The 16,138-nt window shown below is 61.3% G+C and overlaps 1 protein-coding gene across 3 annotated transcripts in view; it reads left to right on the top strand.

Annotated features, from left to right (window-relative positions):
• Nucleotides 1–16,138, top strand: part of Phf21b (PHD finger protein 21B) — a 64,704-nt gene that overhangs the window by 45,610 nt on the left and 2,956 nt on the right. For 2 of the 3 annotated variants that reach the window (XM_005379472.2, XM_005379474.2), the window contains exons 3-12: nucleotides 276–368; nucleotides 1,874–2,224; nucleotides 3,866–4,006; nucleotides 8,493–8,544; nucleotides 11,038–11,114; nucleotides 12,142–12,196; nucleotides 13,109–13,131; nucleotides 14,709–14,867; nucleotides 15,181–15,256; nucleotides 15,471–15,574. In XM_005379472.2, the coding sequence (XP_005379529.1) occupies nucleotides 276–368; nucleotides 1,874–2,224; nucleotides 3,866–4,006; nucleotides 8,493–8,544; nucleotides 11,038–11,114; nucleotides 12,142–12,196; nucleotides 13,109–13,131; nucleotides 14,709–14,867; nucleotides 15,181–15,256; nucleotides 15,471–15,574 (1,131 nt within the window). Of the gene's footprint in view, nucleotides 1–275; nucleotides 369–1,873; nucleotides 2,225–3,865; nucleotides 4,007–8,492; nucleotides 8,545–11,037; nucleotides 11,115–12,141; nucleotides 12,197–13,108; nucleotides 13,132–14,708; nucleotides 14,868–15,180; nucleotides 15,257–15,470; nucleotides 15,575–15,770; nucleotides 15,840–16,138 lie in introns of all 3 variants that reach the window. The other variant, XM_005379473.2, reaches the window with a different exon arrangement.

The raw sequence follows: 16,138 nt of genomic DNA, 5'->3' as shown, positions 1-16,138 counted from the left end.
AGGCTGAGGCAGGAGGATGACAAGTTCGAGGCCAACCTGGGCAACTCAGGAACTTCATGAAACCTTGTCTCAAAATAAAGAATAAAAGGGCTGACGATGTAGCTCAGTGTGAAGGCCCTGGGTTCAGTCCTCACCACTGAAAAAAAGAAAAGGAAGGAAAAAGAAAGGGTAGACTTTGCCGTCTCAGGGATAGCCCTCCGCAGCTCAGCCGGCTGGACGGGGCCGAGCCCGCCCCAGCTCCGTGTCCCGGCTCAGTCCGTCTCTCTGTCTTGCAGGCTTTGGGAAGCATCACTGCAGTGCCTGTCACGGGTCCTCAGGTCAGCTCCTTGCAGAGGTTGGCCGGGCAAGGAGCGGCCGTGCTACCTCAGGTAAGCGATGCCAGGGGTTCCAGGTGTCCTCATCTGTCCCCGGGGTCTCAGTCCCCGAGCTGGGTCCCTCCACCCCCTCCTCTGCCATTTGTCACTGTGTGCTTTCGGACGGGTTTCATACAGGGAGGAGTCTGGGTTTTCAGACGGTGAGAAAGTGCGAGGCCAGTTCAGTGGCCGTGACCAGAATTAATCCTCCAATGGAGTAAGTGGGGCTGGACGGGATGGACGAGCAGGCAGCCAGGCGCAGCTAAGCACCGTTGCTGGGCACTGTGTTTCTGTCCCGGGTCACAGTCCAGTGCACCGAAGGAAGTGTGGATGAGCCAGTTCGTTTTGGAGGCCGCACAGAGGGGCCTGGGTGCCTGGGTTCTAGGCCAGGCTGCATCATGGCCCCTGTGCCCGGACAGGTCACCTGACTCCCGGTCTCCTGGGCTGGAGGCTCCCCGCTCAGAGGGGCTGATGCGGGCCAGAGGCATCCCCTGCTTTGAGGCTGGCACAGAGCCACCGGTCAGTGGGCTGAGCTTGCAGGCATGGTGCCCAAGGCTTAGGGCCCACAGAGGTGCCCTCCCCTCCCTCCCACCTCTTGTCATTGGAGATGGAACAAAGGGACGTGAGGGTCATCAGTGCTCTGTGGCCATCACAGCTGCCAGGCAGGCTTGGCAGTCCCACCTCCCATCCCACTGCCTAGGCCAAGTCTCTGCCTCAGTTTGACCCCCCCGGGGGTGGCCAGGACAGCACCCTGCAGTGCGGTTGTGTGGGTGCCAGCCCCTCGTCACGTCTCTGAGGAGGCGGTGCCTGTGTGAACCTCTGGGCTTGGGTGACCTCCCTTGTGGCTCGAGGTGCATGGAATGATGGGACCCTGGCAACAGCTGGCACTTGCCGGGCAGCTGCTCGCCCACCCGCAACCACACTGGTGGCCCTGTCACCCCGGTGTACAAGTAAGGGGCGGGACACAGGAACCCTGAGGTGTCCCCAGGGTCACACAGTCCCATAGGAGCTGGGATTAGGCCCGGGCGGCCTGACTCTCCCGTTGCTGGTTGCCGCACAGTTTTGCCCTGCTGTGCGCGGACTCCGCAGAGGGACCAATGTCTGGGCTGTGGACTGCACGGGCGCAGCTCCGTGGTTTCCGGGACACAGCAGCGGCCCAGCCCCACCCGTCGGAGCAGCAGGGCCCCTGACCCTGGCCCCCAAAAGGCTGTGCTCCCTGCAGTTCCAACGCCAGGGTGCTTTGTGCTCGGGGACCTGAGGCACTCTGCGGCCCCTCCGTCTCGTCCAGGCCACGTCCCGTCTCCTCTCCCCCACCCTGTGTCCCTCAGTTGATCCAGTGGGGACCCAACTGGGAACAGCTCCCCCGAGCCCCGTAGAGTCGGTGCGCATGCGGCCAGGGAACCTCGCTTGGGGTCAGGGCCCGGAGCCAGGGTCACCGCAAGGCCTGCCCTGTGCCTCTGAGGTGGACACTCTGAGCGGCTCTGCAGCACCTCTGACTATACACCTGCCCCTCTCCTCAGGTTAGGCCAAAGACTCTGATTCCAGACAGCCTCCCCGTCGCCCCGGGCAGGGACCGGCCACCCAAGCAGCCCCCGACGTTCCAGAAGGGCACTGTGGTCAGCATCAAGAACCCCAGCCCAGCCCTCCCCACTGCCAACAACACCGTCAGCCATGTGCCAACGCTCGGCAGCCAGCCCCAGGCCCTCGCCGAGCCCACCGCCATCGCCTCGCCCCTGAGCGGCGCTGGGGTGGCCTATGCCATCATCTCCACCTCCCCCAGCAATGCCACCGCCATCGCCCCCAGCACCGCCGTGCCCGTGGTCAGTGACAGCATCAAAGTGCAGCCTCTCCTCATCAGTGCCGACAGCAAGGTGAGCGCCCGCCGCAGGCAGGGGCTGTCCCGGAGGGCACAGGTGGGAGGCCCTGCGGCCGTGGGATGGAGCGCGTTGGGGGAGTGACAGCCAGCCAGAAGTGAGTGAAGGAGCAGAATAAATGCGCAAGGGCAGTGGTGGGCGGGGTGAGTGAGCTGAGGGGTGGCTGGGATCGGCACCTGAGTGAGGCAAATCGGTGGAGCGAATCAACACCAGTGCAGCCGGAGTGACCGATGGCCGTGTCGGTCACCGCGGGTGGAATGAGGAGGTGATCGCGCGATGCAGGAGCCCTGCGCCCCTCGTCCGCACCCCTCATCCGTCTCTGCTGACAGCTCATGTTTCACACCCAAGGTGCCTGGATGGGAAATCCCTGACTTCTTTCTTGCCGCGGTTTAAGTCTGAAGCTAAGATCTTCTCCCTGTCACCCCACCAGCTCCTGTCCAGGCAGGCAGGGGCTGCTGCCATTTCCCCCCTGTGGCCTCAGTTTCCCCAGCCCAGGTGTTGGGGCTCCACGTCCACCCTTCCCCCACCAGCAGTACCTGGAAGGATTCTCAGAGCTCACAGGGTCGTCCTGGGTCAGGGTCAGATGGCAAGTGCCCCCAGATGGCGCCTGACGGGGCGGGGTGCACTGGCTGTACCCGTGCCACTTACCCCGTAGGTGTGGAGAGGCCGCTGTGTGCTGGGCTCCTCAGGTCAGTAGGTGGAACCTTCCCTCCACCTGTACCCATCCTGGCTCTGTGACTGGCTCCAGGAGGTTTGGGGCCCTTTTTCCTGTTGAAGAACTTAATGGTTTTCTTCTCGGCAACATGAAAAAAGAGCATTTTGGCTTTCTCTGCAGAGCATTTAATGTCTGAAAATGTGATGCAAAGAATGCAGCAGATCTGTTAAGCCAGCAGAAAAACTGCACATTTTCCTCTTCCGGCTCAGAAGCCTGGAGTTCCTAAAACGGTCCGCACCTGTTCTGCGGGAAACAAAACCGAGAACAATTCAGCTTGGCCCTGGCTTGGGTCAGGTCCTGGCTGGCTGCTCCTGGTGACTTGCTCTTCCTGGAAGCATGAAAAACAGCCGTTCTTTCCAGGGCCTTGTCCGGAATAAAGAAGTGGAACAGTGGGGGTTTAGGAGGAGGGGCAGCCAGGGAGAAGTGGCTTTGGTCACCTCGGGCATCCTGCCACCCAGGCCTCTGGGGCAGGCCTAGGACCCAGAGCCCTGTTGCCCCAGGCCTGCTGGGAGTAACCCAGCCCTCTGCCACCTAACCTGACAGTCTCAGCAGGGAACATGTCTGAGCCCTTTACCTCAGTTTACCTGCGTTTGGGGTAGAGACCAGCCTGCCTGGCGGTAGGCATTGGCGTGGTGCAGGCAGTGAGGAGGCTGAGGTTCAGGGAGGCAGGGGGACCTGCCTGAGCCCACACAGTGGGGAAACTGGGGGCATGGGATTTGAACCCAGGGCTTCTTGCTCCCTAGACCTGGCCATCTCATGCAGATGCTCACAGGGCGGAAGGGGAGTTGGGAGGTGCAGCTCTGGTCACCGTGGGTGCACCTGCTCGTGCTGCACCTGTCAGGGTGCACCTGGGCCCCCACCCACCCAGCTCACCCCCCAGGCCCCTGCACCTCTGCCAGCCCTCACCCCTGCCACCTCCCCAGGTCATCATCATCCAGCCGCAAGTGCAGACGCAGCCCGAAAGCTCAGCGGAGCCCCGGCCGCCCACGGAGGAGCCGTCTCAGGGAGCTCAGGCCGCCAAGAGGAAGAAGGAAGACCGAGCCCCGAGCCCGGAGAACCCCGAGGTAGGTGGCCCATGCCCAGGGCCCAGGCTGTGGGTCAGGCGCAGTACAGGGCGCTGCTGGGCTGTGGGGTGATCCAGTTGCTGTGGCACCGTGCCGTGCAGGGCGGCTGCTGTCCGGGACTCACCTGGTGAGCTAGCTCTCGGCCGCCCAGCCTAGGGATGAGCAGGTGTCTCCGTTACTTTTCTCTTATTGCTGAGACAAACTACCCAATACCCAAAGTTAAGGAAGGAAAGGTTTATCTAGCTCAGAGTTTGTGGAGGTTTCAGTCCATAATCAGCTGGCTCCAAGGCAGGGTGGCAGGGCACAGGGGCAACTCTTCAAGGCCGCACAAGACAGCAAAAGCAGCCAGAGCCCAAAGGAGGAGCGGCAGCAAGCCTCTTTCCCTCCCTCACATTGCATGCAAACTACCCGTCCCAGGGTGGGTGTAGCACTCCCACCCATGATCCCAGCATTGGACCACGAATCAATCATAAACTCTAAAATCCCGCCCCATGACTGCATGAGGCTTGGGGGACATCCAGACACAGACCGTAACAGCAGGTGTCGTAGCAGTGTGGGGCAGTGGTCAGTGTGGTGTCCAGCACAGGACCTGGGCAGGTTGCCTGTTTCCTCATTTGTCACGGGGCCCCAACTCGGGTGTGGACCCCCTTCCACAGAGCCCTGGGTGTGGTCCCCATCCTCAGGACCTCCAGCCCAGGGAGACAGCAATGCCTGGCTGCACGTGGCCCTCACGAAGCCCTGTCTGTCCTCTGCTGTGGCCGGAGCGGGACCCTGGGTGCTGCAGAAGTCAGCTGCCCCCTTGGCTGGTCTCCTTTAAGGACCTAAAGATTTTCCCAGAAGTCACACGTAAAACACCTCCCCAGGGTCCCAAAGGAGTGGGGACAAAGGGCTGTGGGGGACATTGTGACACCCGCTGAGAGCCCTACAGTTGGAGGTGGCTCGGCAGCTCTGGCCCAGGTAGCTGTCCTGGTGCTGTGGCTGATGTCCTCAGATGACGTCCCCGCCATCCAGGCCCAGGCAGCCTGCTCCCCCGCTCCAGCCTCAGTCCTGGCTGCAGAGTCCTCACCCGTCCTCTACCCTCCACTCACCCTTCACTGGGCTTCTGAGTGCCTGCCTGTCCTGTCAGGGTGCACAGGTGTCTCCCTGCTGGCCCCCGTGAGGGGGTGGATGTGGTCCTTGTTCTTGAGAAGCTCATGACGGTGGGCAGCAGGTGGCCACGAGGGACTGCAGTGTGGGCTACACGTGTCCAGTAGCAGAGCCACAGATGAGGCTGCAGTGGGGAGAGGGCTGGGCTTCCTCCTGCAGGGGCCTGGAGGGTGCAGACGGGGGACACGGTCAGCAGAGGCCAGGGAACAGCACAGGCAGGAGGCAGGGTTTGGGATGTCTGGCGAAGGGTCCCATGTCAGCCCTCCCATGGGGAAGGGCTCTGCCCACCCTGGGGAGTCAGCTGGCTGTCGGACTACAGTGGCAGATGTGCATGGGAACCTCTAGGTCCAGTGCTAAGAGAGATCTTGGAAGATCTGGACACAGGTGGCTGGGGTGGGACCTTACTCCTTAGGTGATGGGGAGCCAGGAGTGTCTTCGAGCAGGAGCATGGCTTGGAGATTGTCCTTGGCATGTGCACAAGGCCAGCAAGATCAACTGCTGATGTGGCCACAGTGTGAACCACGTCTCCCAGCCCCACTTCCCTCATGAGGGACATTCAGTTGTGAGCCCTGCTGTGTGCGCAGGGAAACCCTATGCCGGCTGGCTGCGCCCTGCTCTCCTTCTTCGAGGTTGTGCTGCACCCTCAGCCTTCCGAGGGGTCTCTGGGTGGCTTCCCTTTGTGCTCGCAGAGTGTATCTTGGTCGATTATCATGCATTTTTACAATTAGTATAAATTAGCAATTAGCATATGCTAATTAGCAATTAGCATAGACACAGTAATGCCTTCCATGGAACTTGTAGTTACAACCTGTCCTGGTGTAAACGCTTTTATTAAAGCTTCTTCTGAAAGAGGGCGGCGGAGAGGCACACAGAGACCTGCCGGCATCGGCTCCATTAGTGAAGTGTCTCCTTGACCCTTGAAGCCGGGCAGCGGCACCCAGAAACCTTGCTGGATGAGCCAGGCAGGAGCTCAGAGGCGCTGGGAGACACTGGTTTTTGTAGAGAAATGGAACTGCCGGGCAGGATATCTCCGTAGCCCTGTGTGGCAGGTACCTCACTGGTGTGTGCTGCCGGGAGGTGCTTGTGTGGTCAGCCGCGGCCCCCAGTGACCCATGGTACACCTGCAGCTGTTGCTGGCAGTTGTTCAGAAGGGTCGTGGGCTAGGTGGGAAGCAGGGAGAGAGACCCAGTGATCCCCAAGAGGGCATTTACTCCTCAGGACCAGGCTGCACTGGGAGGTGCTTGCATGGGCAACCTCGGGCATCAGCCACAGACCAACGACAGGTGACGCTGCCCTGCAGCCCTGCCCCCCACTCCCGGCCAACCTGTCTCAGCAGCCCCTCAGGGAAGCCTGGCTCAGTCCATTTGCCATTTCCTCATATGCTGCACCACGAGCTCTAAAAGAGCCTCTTCCAGGTGGCATGTTCCTGCCTGTTCACATGGTGAGTGCTGAGCTGGTGACATCAGGGGCCACCAGCCCTGAAGCACTGGAGAGCCCCAAGAACAGTCAAAAGCTGCCATCTCCAGGAGCCGCCATCCCCACAGCCGGGAGGGCTCCCCATGCTGCCGGTAGCTGCTGGCATTCACAGCCCGGGGTGGTCAGCACTAAAAGAGTCACGCTTTGCCAAATCACGATTTCTATCCAAATTGAGCAAGAACTTTCAGCTGACAGGAACGTCTTGGAAGCCTCTACAGGGACTTCCACTGTTAGGACCCTGAGAAGGAGATTGGACAGTGGTGACAGATGTCAGCAAGTTAAGGAACCAGCCCAGGTCTGATCCTTGTCTTACGTGGGGCTAAGAGTCCACACTAGCCAGTGACAGAAGTGGAGCTCCCCGGAGCCGGGTGCTGTAACCAGGCTGTCTGACCCAGAGCCTGCTGTCTCCGCCCACGGCTGTGGGACTGGAGCAGTCACCTCGGCCTCTGACCTCATCGAGTGGGACTCAGGACGGTCCTGACCATGCCCCTGGAAACCCCCTGACCTGAGTTTCCCCTCCCTGCCCCCAGCCCTTCCTCCAGACAAAGATGTTGGGTGTATAAGGTTGAGTCCCCATTTCCTGCCTGCCCAGGGGGCGGGACAGCTGGCCTCATCCCTGCTTCCTGCAGCTGAAAGATAAGGAAACGATCACAGGAAGAGACCAGCATGGGCTCAGGCGCAGCGGGACAGTCCAGGGAGTCCATTTAGCCAGGCGGCTGGAAGTGATTTATGAACCAGGTGATAGTGAGCAGCTGCCCGAACCGACTGCTCTTCTTGGCCAAGCTGCTGGACCTGGACCTGGGACCCCCATTTCCAGAACTCGGGTTACCCCAGCGCGTACCTCACAGCGCTGATTCTTACCGGCTCTGCTTTTCATGATGTGCTGACACCTCCCTTTACAAAGATAATTCTTAAAAAATGTACTAAAATAAAGACTTCTATCTCCATCTTGAAAGGACACTCCAGGGACCCCGGGGAAAGCCGGCAGCACTGAGGCACGGTGGGAACGTTCCCGGCCTCTCATGGCGTGGGGAACGCTGTGGCCCCCAGGCAGGGAAGGCACGGGTCTCTTTAGGGGGGAAGCGGGGAGGTGGCCTCTGACGTGTCCCAGAGTGGAGGAAGGAAGCGCCTGAAGGATGCAAGCACCAGGATGTGACCCCGTCCCGTGGCACCCTCAGTCCTGCCCACAGTGGATGGTGGCAGAGGGTGGACCTAGGGAGGCCTCACCCTGGGCCAGGAGCAGGAACTGAGGGATGTTGGATGGGAAACACCGCGCTGTGAGCCGTAATGCAGTTTGCGGCCCTTTGGGGAGTCAGAGCAGGTCAGACTAAGTCCTGCCACGTTTAGATCTATGCAGATGGGTGACGGGAGTGTGCGGATGGGAAAAGTCCAGAAACCACGATTCCAGGCCCCAGGAGCAGGGTTCCTGAGAGGAAGCAGAGGGGCGGGGCGAGGAGAGGACACAGGGAGGTGCGGCTGGCTGTTGGGTGTGGGGGTTCGTGTTTATCAGTGGGTTCACAGGTGCTCAGCTTGGTGTTAAGTAAGTAAGCAGTGACCAGGAGCAGTGACTGGCCTGGCGGTGCAGAGATTCTGACTATGACAGTGACTGTCCTGCACGCACCAGTGTCTTCAAACGTACCTGAGGTGCATACTTTCCTAGGCTTTTTGGGGCGCCCTCCCCTCCTCCAGGGGGTTCCTGGGGAGCCTGGTTGCCCAGCATTTCCTGGGCACTTTCTTGGTGTCTGGAGCAGTGGCTGGTGGCAGGGGCACCTGGAGCCCTAACCCTGCAGCCGTCTCGGGCAGACGCCTGGCGCGGGTCTGGGGAGGTCAGAGGCCGCGCTAACTCCACCCCTTGATCCTGCAGAAAATCGCCTTCATGGTAGCGCTCGGCCTGGTCACGACAGAGCACCTGGAAGGTAAGGGGTGAGCGCTGGCCTGGGGCGGGGGCTGGTACTACGGGCAGCTGGTTTTGGGAGATCCAGGTCAGGTGTCGAGGGCTGGTCTCCTCCTGGGAGCTATGCCCCAAGCAGTTCAGGGTAGGTGGCTGTCACCAAAGGCAAGTGGGACGGAGAGGCCTTGCAGCTCTCTGTGCTCTGGGGCTGCATGGACCCCCCGGGTCACTTCCTTGTTTCCGTGAAGGGGACTCGTGGGTCCCTGTCCCCACTCTGGAGGCAGCACCGTGAAGTGATAGAAGACAATGCCCTGTCCATTTCTGCCATTTACTAACTCTGAGAGCAGATGTTTCCTCAAGTCCCCTTTCCTTGCTTTGTCGATCTGTAGAATGGGATCAGGGAGCCTTCCTCTTGGTGTAAAGTGCCAGGAGCCGTGTACTGCCCCCAGCTGGGAACCATATGGCATTAGAGGGTGGACCTGGCCTGTGGATGTCAGATCACAGCGTACACACCACTAGGCCTGGGAACGTCAGGTAGACTGTGTGGCTCTGGAGGTGCTGTTTGACTTCCAATGAGAGCGGGTCCCAGGGACTAATCAACCCAGAAGCACAGATGCCGGCCTCTTGTTCATGTCAGGGGAAGGGAGCTGAGGCCAGAGAAGTTGATTCACCCGCCCAAGGTCACTCAACCAGTTGATTTCTGGATGAGGCTGGAACTCAGGTCTCCCGACTCCCAGCCTAGAGTCTCCCACCACAACCCCTGCCCTGCTAAAGACATTTCATAAAGTGAAAATGCCCAGGTGCACCTGGGCGCAGAAGCTAGACTGCTTTACATTTCCTCCTTAAAAGCCAGAACAGAGCTGGGCACAGTGGCCCACGCCTGGGCAACTTAGCAAGACCCAGTCTCAAAAAATGAAAAGGGCTGGGGATGTAGCTCAGTGTGAAGGCCGCAAGCTTCAGCGTAAGGTCGAGTGAGAAATGTGTGGGAAGGCAGCGGATCCGGCCGAGGCTACACAGCTTTCAGAGCAAACCCTCCTGAGCTCAGCTGAGGCCAGCATGCTGGGAGAGAGCCAGGCCCTTTCATGGGCCTCTGAGAGAACAGCCTGTGCCACCCCTGGTGCTCCTGCTGCCTGGCAGCAGCTGGGTAATGTGGATGGTAGAGGCAGTGGAAGGACCCCACCTTCCAGACCCCAGCTCACTGGCCTGGCTCTTGTAGAGAGACCCCATCCCGGTGGCCCTGGCTCACCTCTGTGCCAGGCAGGAAGGCAAGCTCTGAGCTCAACTATATGAGCTCATCTACTGAGTTACTTTCCTGCCGCTGGGCCGTAGTAACCGACACCCTGACTTGAGGGAGGAGGGGTTTAACTGGGCTCATGGGTTTAGAGGATTCAGCCCAGGGTTGACTGGCTCTAAGGCAGGAAAATCATGCTGGAAGGGCCTGGGGAAGCAAAGCAGAACAGGGGAACGGCAGCAGAGAGGAAAAAGCCAGGGATCAGATATGTGTAGTTCCCAAGGTCACACCTCCATGACCCACTGAGACACACCCAGAAGGGTGCTTCGCTGACCCCTTGGGCGACTCCCAGACTGATCAAGATGACACGGTAATGTGTCCCCACCACTGTCTGATGCTGTGAACTTGAACCTAAGGCTCCTTCCGTCCTCAACTTGCCTGTGAAAACCATTCTGAAACTGACTTTGAAGCCCCGAGACCACGTGGGGTGGTGGGGACAGAAGACCCATGTCCAAGTCCTGGCCATGACACTTGCCAGTTGGGTGATCTTCGGCCATTCCTTCCCCACGCTGAACCTCCACTTCCTCATTTCTGGCAGAAGGAAAACTGCATCCTGGCACTGCAGAGGAGGGAGAGACAAGTGACTGTTTTTATGAATAGTCCTCATTTTGAACACTTTTCCCCACTCCCACATACCCGAAATGTTGATCTGGGCCCCATCTCCTCCCAAGGAGGCCCGTGGTACCTCCCAGGAGGTGCACAGCGTTGCGCTGGGAGGGTTTGTAAAGAAGGGACAGCTGCAGCAGGGATGAGAAGGCGGCAGACTGCCCGTCCACCCGGCAGCAAGGGCCGGTGACAGCCAGGCGAGGGAGGGTCTGCAGCGTCCACAACACGCATCCCTGGGCTTGGAGGTGCGTATGCCGCACCTGCAGACGCTGCTCAGGCCAGGGACTCCAGGATGCCGGGGAGACCACAGCTGGCCCAGCCAGGAGCCAAAGCCTCCCTCTGCAGCTGGCCACACTGGCATCTGACCCGTGGGCATTGTTGATGCTATCCGGGTGCCCCATGCACAACAACACACAGGGTGCTGTGGGCTAGGAGCGGGGCTGCCACCTGCCAGACTCCTCCATTGGGTCTGATGCCTGGAGTGAGGGGTGATGCCTGGAGGCTCCACCCTGCCCCGGCCACTGCAGGGAGGGGGTGTTGGGCAGACGTGGACACGGTGCCCAGGGCTGCTTAGGGGTTCCCGGCAGAGGAGCCGGTGACCTCCGAGTCTGTGCCTTCCAGAAATCCAGAGCAAGCGCCAGGAGCGGAAGAGGAGGAGCACCGCCAACCCCGCCTACAGCGGCCTCCTGGAGACCGAGGTGGGGACTGGGCCCGCTTGGGTGTGGACGGGAAAAGTGCAGGTAGCAAAGCTGTCAGCCGAGCCCCTGCGGAAGCCACCCTGGGGAGCACTGTGGATGGGGCTGCACTGAGGTGTGGGCAGCTGCGGTCACGCAGTGGATCCCCCTTCCTGGGACCCCTTCGGGCCTTGTGTGCAGAGCTGCCCGGCCCGCCCCACAGGATGGGCTGAGAGCATGAGCAGCGCGCACTGGTTCCTTGTCCCACACCGACGTAGGGGGTCTGTCCTCCCTGGGGACAAAAGTGGGGGGCCTTCTGAGCAGAGATCTGGCTGGGGCCAGGGACCCCAGGACCACTGGGCACTCACAACTCTGATATCATAGCCACCTCTGGTTTGTCCTGAGCCCGCCGTCCCCCTGCAGGTGACAACCTGGCTGCAGACACAGGTGTGCCCCTGGCACTGTGCCATCCCACGCTTACCCCCAGGGCCTGGCAGGAGGCCGAACAGGACCTTAAAGGTTGACTTAGCAGGCAGGGAGGTCCCTCCTCATCCGAAGCCTGTCCTGTACTCCACAGTTGGACAAGGCGGTGCAGACCTGGGTGTGACCCCGGGTTCCTCTGGCACCGTGTCCCGCCCATCAGCACAACCTCCTCGAGCAGCTGAGCCCGAATGAAGTCTTCTTGCCCTTTTGAGTTAACTCCCAAATTCCTGAGTTAGGAGCCAGATGCTGTCCTGAGGGAAGTGGGGTCCCAGGGCCAGGGCAGGAAGGGCTGGGACACCCCAGGCTCGAGCGCCGAGGAGTCTGGAGGGAGGTGGTGAAGCCATTGCACCCAGCAGGGGCAGGGGCCAGGCAGGCCCTCCGCCCCATCCGTGTCTCCTGAGCTTGCGTCGCCGCAGCAGGGAGGCTCTTTAGGGCGGGTGCAGCGCCGCTGCTGGCTCCTCCCACCTGGCATTGGGAGCCCCGGGAGGGGGCCGTCCCTCTGCATGTGCAGGGGCAGCAGGGCAGCGTTCCGACGCACGGTGAGTGGTTACTGTGTTTGTGCCCACAGAGGAAGCGGCTGGCCTCCAGCTATCCCAACAGCCCCCTGTTCCTCACAGCGCGAGGTGAGTGGCAGTGGTGGCGCGGGGCAGGGCCGGCAGGGCACCGGGCTGTGCAGTGCTGGGCGGCCCCAGCAGGACCTGTCTGCGTGGGTGGGTGGGGAGGATGGGGGCTGAGCAGCCCGAGGCATGGCAACGCGGCCTCTGCCCGTGGGGCACGGTCCGGACCCTGGCTGGCAACTCCTGTCCCTCTGTCCTGTGCCTGCCTGGGTAGTGAAAGGCCGGGCTCGTTGTTGGGGCTGGGCTCTGCTCTGCTCGTCCACTGGATGCGGGGGCGAAGGGCTGAGGCCCTCGGGGGTTTTCAGAGGCCCCTCTGCTCTCAGCCAGCCTTGCTCAGCCGCATGACCCCCGGGAAGACACACTGCACATACACAGCAGGGGGACTGCTTATTAATTACTCTCAGTCAGAAAAATATATACAAGTACAAATAGCTCAGACAGCTCTCTGGGCCTCGGTCTTCCAGACTACAAAATGGGCTGCAGCTGCCTCTACCCCAGAGCCTGGTGAGCTGCCCGGCACCGCACTCGGCGTTAGCCATTCCTGTGGTCGTTTAAGTGTGTGATTAGGCACCACATTCTGGAGTGAGGGGGGCAACAGCCGGACAGGAACTAAAAACCCGCACCGAGGGGTCTCTGGAGTGAGGGGAGCTCCACCGGGCAGTTCCTTGTCGCCAGTCTCCTCAGTGAGCTCAGGCACCGCGAACCCGAGCCTAGGGTGGGTCCTGGCCGAGCGCAGGCCTCCCTGGGTCCTCTTGAGGCTCCCATCATGCCCTGGGTGGAAATCCAGTCTCCCCTGGGGCTGTGATGCTCCCATCATTCCCTGGGAGAGCACCTGCCGCGCCAGGCTTTCCGAACCCAGGCTGGCCCTTTGTTCCTCCATTGCCCACTAACCTGTTCTCACCCTTCTCCCTGTGCCAGCCAATGAGGACCCCTGCTGGAAGGTACGTGCCCAGCTCACCCCCGGGGGCGGGGCATGTTCTGCGCAGTGCAGGGAGGTCCCCTGGACAGGCCCAGCCCGGAGTGGGGCCCGAGGCAAGGCCTTTGGCTCTACCCTAGGTGCCAGGAGCTTCGCACGTCATGAGCCTGCTTTCCTCTCCTCTGGCAGAGCCGGGCATCACCACAGGGAGCCCTCCCTGCCCAGTGCCACGGGGACAGGGACTCCAGGAGCCGCAAAGGCCCGTGGAAGCAGCCAGTGCTGGTTCCCACCCTGGCTATGCCCGGCTCACTGTGTGACCCCAGGCAGAGCTGGCCCGCCCTTGTCCTCTGTTGCTCATCCCAGCAGGGCGTGCTAGTCCCCAGGGGCTCACCCCACATGCCCACCCAGTCTATGATCCTGTGCACTGGGACCCGTGCAGCCTGTCCCATGACGTAGACGGGTCATGGCCCGGTGTCCAGGTGTGGCCCCGGGACTTACTGAGTGTTCTTCACCCAGCTTCCGATCTCATCCTGAGTGAATTTTGAGGCCCTGCATGCTTGTACTGGCCAAGCCACTAAACATGCAGGGGCAGTTGGTTCCAGCCCCTCTGGGTAGGCTGTGTTGTCTTCCACAAGCAGCCTGGCCGCTTGTTCACAGATACCTGGTGCCTGGTCCTAAGCCGGAACCCCACCCCTGTGAGCCCCCCAGCCCAGAGAGACCTTGGCTTGGCAGCAGGAGCCTGGGATGCTGGTCCCAGCTCCACCTCTAGCTCACTCTGTGACCATGTGCCTCACCCTCCCAGGGCCCTGGCACCAAAATGAGGTCGTCATGTGAGGTGCTCTGGCTCCTCCGGGGACATCTCTGGTGTCCAGAGGTGTGTGGCATGGCCACCTCAGGTGGGAGCCCCCTGCCTCAGCTCTGAAGTCAGAGCTCTGTTCACCCACAGCTTACGGGGAAGTTGGTGAGATCTGTAGCTCGTGGGTAGTGCAGGGCTGTGAAGCCGCCGTCAGAGGGGCCCCTGACGCACAGCCTCTGGGAGGTGGCAGTGCCTGGCAAGGTGGCCGGCGCCCTCAGCCCTGCTGCACGGCTGGACAGTGATGGGGCACTTTGCACACACTCTTCCCTTCAGTCCTGCAGCGACCGCATGGCGGTCGTCCTCATCCACATGGTGGACGTGGACCCGGGTGGGGCTCACTAGATGCTGGGCCCAGGGTACAGGGACGAGCTGTTGAGGGTCCTGGGCTGCTTGTGCTGGGCACAGCTCCTCCCCAGGCCTCAGCCTGGGTCTCGGTTGCTGGCCCAGCTCCTGGGATAGGACGCACACACGGGCTGTCCCCTGGCCCACAGCGGAACCCCAGCACGCGTCCTCACACCTGGAGCCCAGGTCTTGCCATGGAGAATTAGGACTCAGGGTCACGCCATGTGGACGCCCCTGGTCATTGCGCCCTGGTTGGTGTCCCAGAGTCCTGTCCTTCGGGTCGCCATGGCTGATGCAGGGGTGTAGGTGTTTCCGGTGCTGTCCCCTGCAGGACCTACACCCCATCCCAGAGCGGCCCTCTCACCCCGCACCTAACCCTAACCGCAGCCTCCCTTTTCTTTCAGAGTGAGCTTCCGCGCGATGAGCACTGTACAGCCTGCAAGCGGGGAGCCAACCTGCTGCGCTGCGGCGCCTGCCCGGGGGCCTACCACCTCGGCTGCCTGCACCCGCCCCTCAAGGCGGCGCCCAAAGGCGGGTGGCTGTGCCCCAAGTGCCAGCAGAAGGTCGGGGTCCTGGGTGACCGCCACCCTGGGCAGGCAGGGAGGGCAGAGGCAGGTGACAAGAGGGCCTTGAGTGTCAGCTGCATTTGGTCTTTGCGTGGGGCTTTGTCCTGTGAATGGGGGGGTGCATAGCAACATCCCCAGCCTCTACTTGGGAGAGAGACCCAGAAAAATACCGCTGTGATGGTGCTCACGTGGCCTGTGGCCACTGTCCCCAGACAGAGCAGGGGGTGCGGAGTCAGGCTTGCACAGCCGGCCGGGCACGCCCCACAGGGCACAGGACCTGTCCACCCTCTCAGTTCCCCTCTGCCCCCAGGCCTTAAAGAAGGATGAGGGTGTGCCCTGGACTAGCATGCTGGCCATCGTGCACTCCTACGTCACCCACAAGACAGGTAAGGCGCCCCCTACCCTCACACCGCCGCCTGTGGGAGGCCGGGTGGGCCCAGTCCTGGGAAGGGCGTTTGCGGTGCTTGTTCCCTACATCCCCACGAGCCCCTGGCCCTGAAGCGGGGAGGCTCTGGCTCAGTCCTGTGCCTCCCCTCTCCCCTCCTGTCCTGCCCACTGCTTACCTGCCCTCTCGGTGGGGCCTGGACCCCTCTCTCCTAGTCAAAGAAGAGGAGAAGCAGAAGCTCCTGCAGCGAGGCAGTGAGCTGCAGAGTGAGCACCAGCAGCTGGAAGAGCGGGACCGGCAGCTGGCCTCGGCCATGCAGGTGCGTGCAGGCCTGGGCAGGCACAGCCTCAGAGCCCCAGGCAGATCTGAGCCTCCGTCCACTCGCTGAGCTCCGGAGGAGGCAGCATCGCCGGGGAGTGCATGGGTGGGGGAGGCGGCTCTGTGACAAATTTGGTACTGATCAAGCAGTTAGAGGCATCCTGGCTTCTCTGAACCTCAGGTTCTTCCTGTCTAAGGTGAACAGAATCCTCTGCTGGCTGGTGATAGACTAGACGATGAAGATGCTGGTGGTGCTGACGGTGGGGGTAGGGTGACAGGGAAGATGATCATCATGTGGTGATTGATGGTGATGGTGATGGTGATGGTGGAGGTGATAGTGGTGGTGGTGATGGTGTCAGTGGTGATAATAGTGGTAGTGGTGATGGTGGTGGTGGAGGTGATAGTGGTGGTGGTGATGGTGTCAGTGGAGATAATAGTGGTAGTGGTGGTGGTGATGATGGTGATGATGATGGTGGTGGTGGTGGTGATGGTGGTGATGGTGGTGATGGTGGTGATGGTGGTGGTGGTGATGGTGGTGGTGGTGGTGGTGGTGATGGTGGTGATG

Source organism: Chinchilla lanigera, unplaced genomic scaffold (assembly GCF_000276665.1).
Source record: "Chinchilla lanigera isolate Chin_1 unplaced genomic scaffold, ChiLan1.0 scaffold00012, whole genome shotgun sequence".
Classification (NCBI taxonomy): Eukaryota; Metazoa; Chordata; class Mammalia; order Rodentia; family Chinchillidae; genus Chinchilla; species Chinchilla lanigera.
Note: the sequence above shows the minus strand (reverse complement) of the source record. Positions and strands in the feature narration are given on the sequence as shown.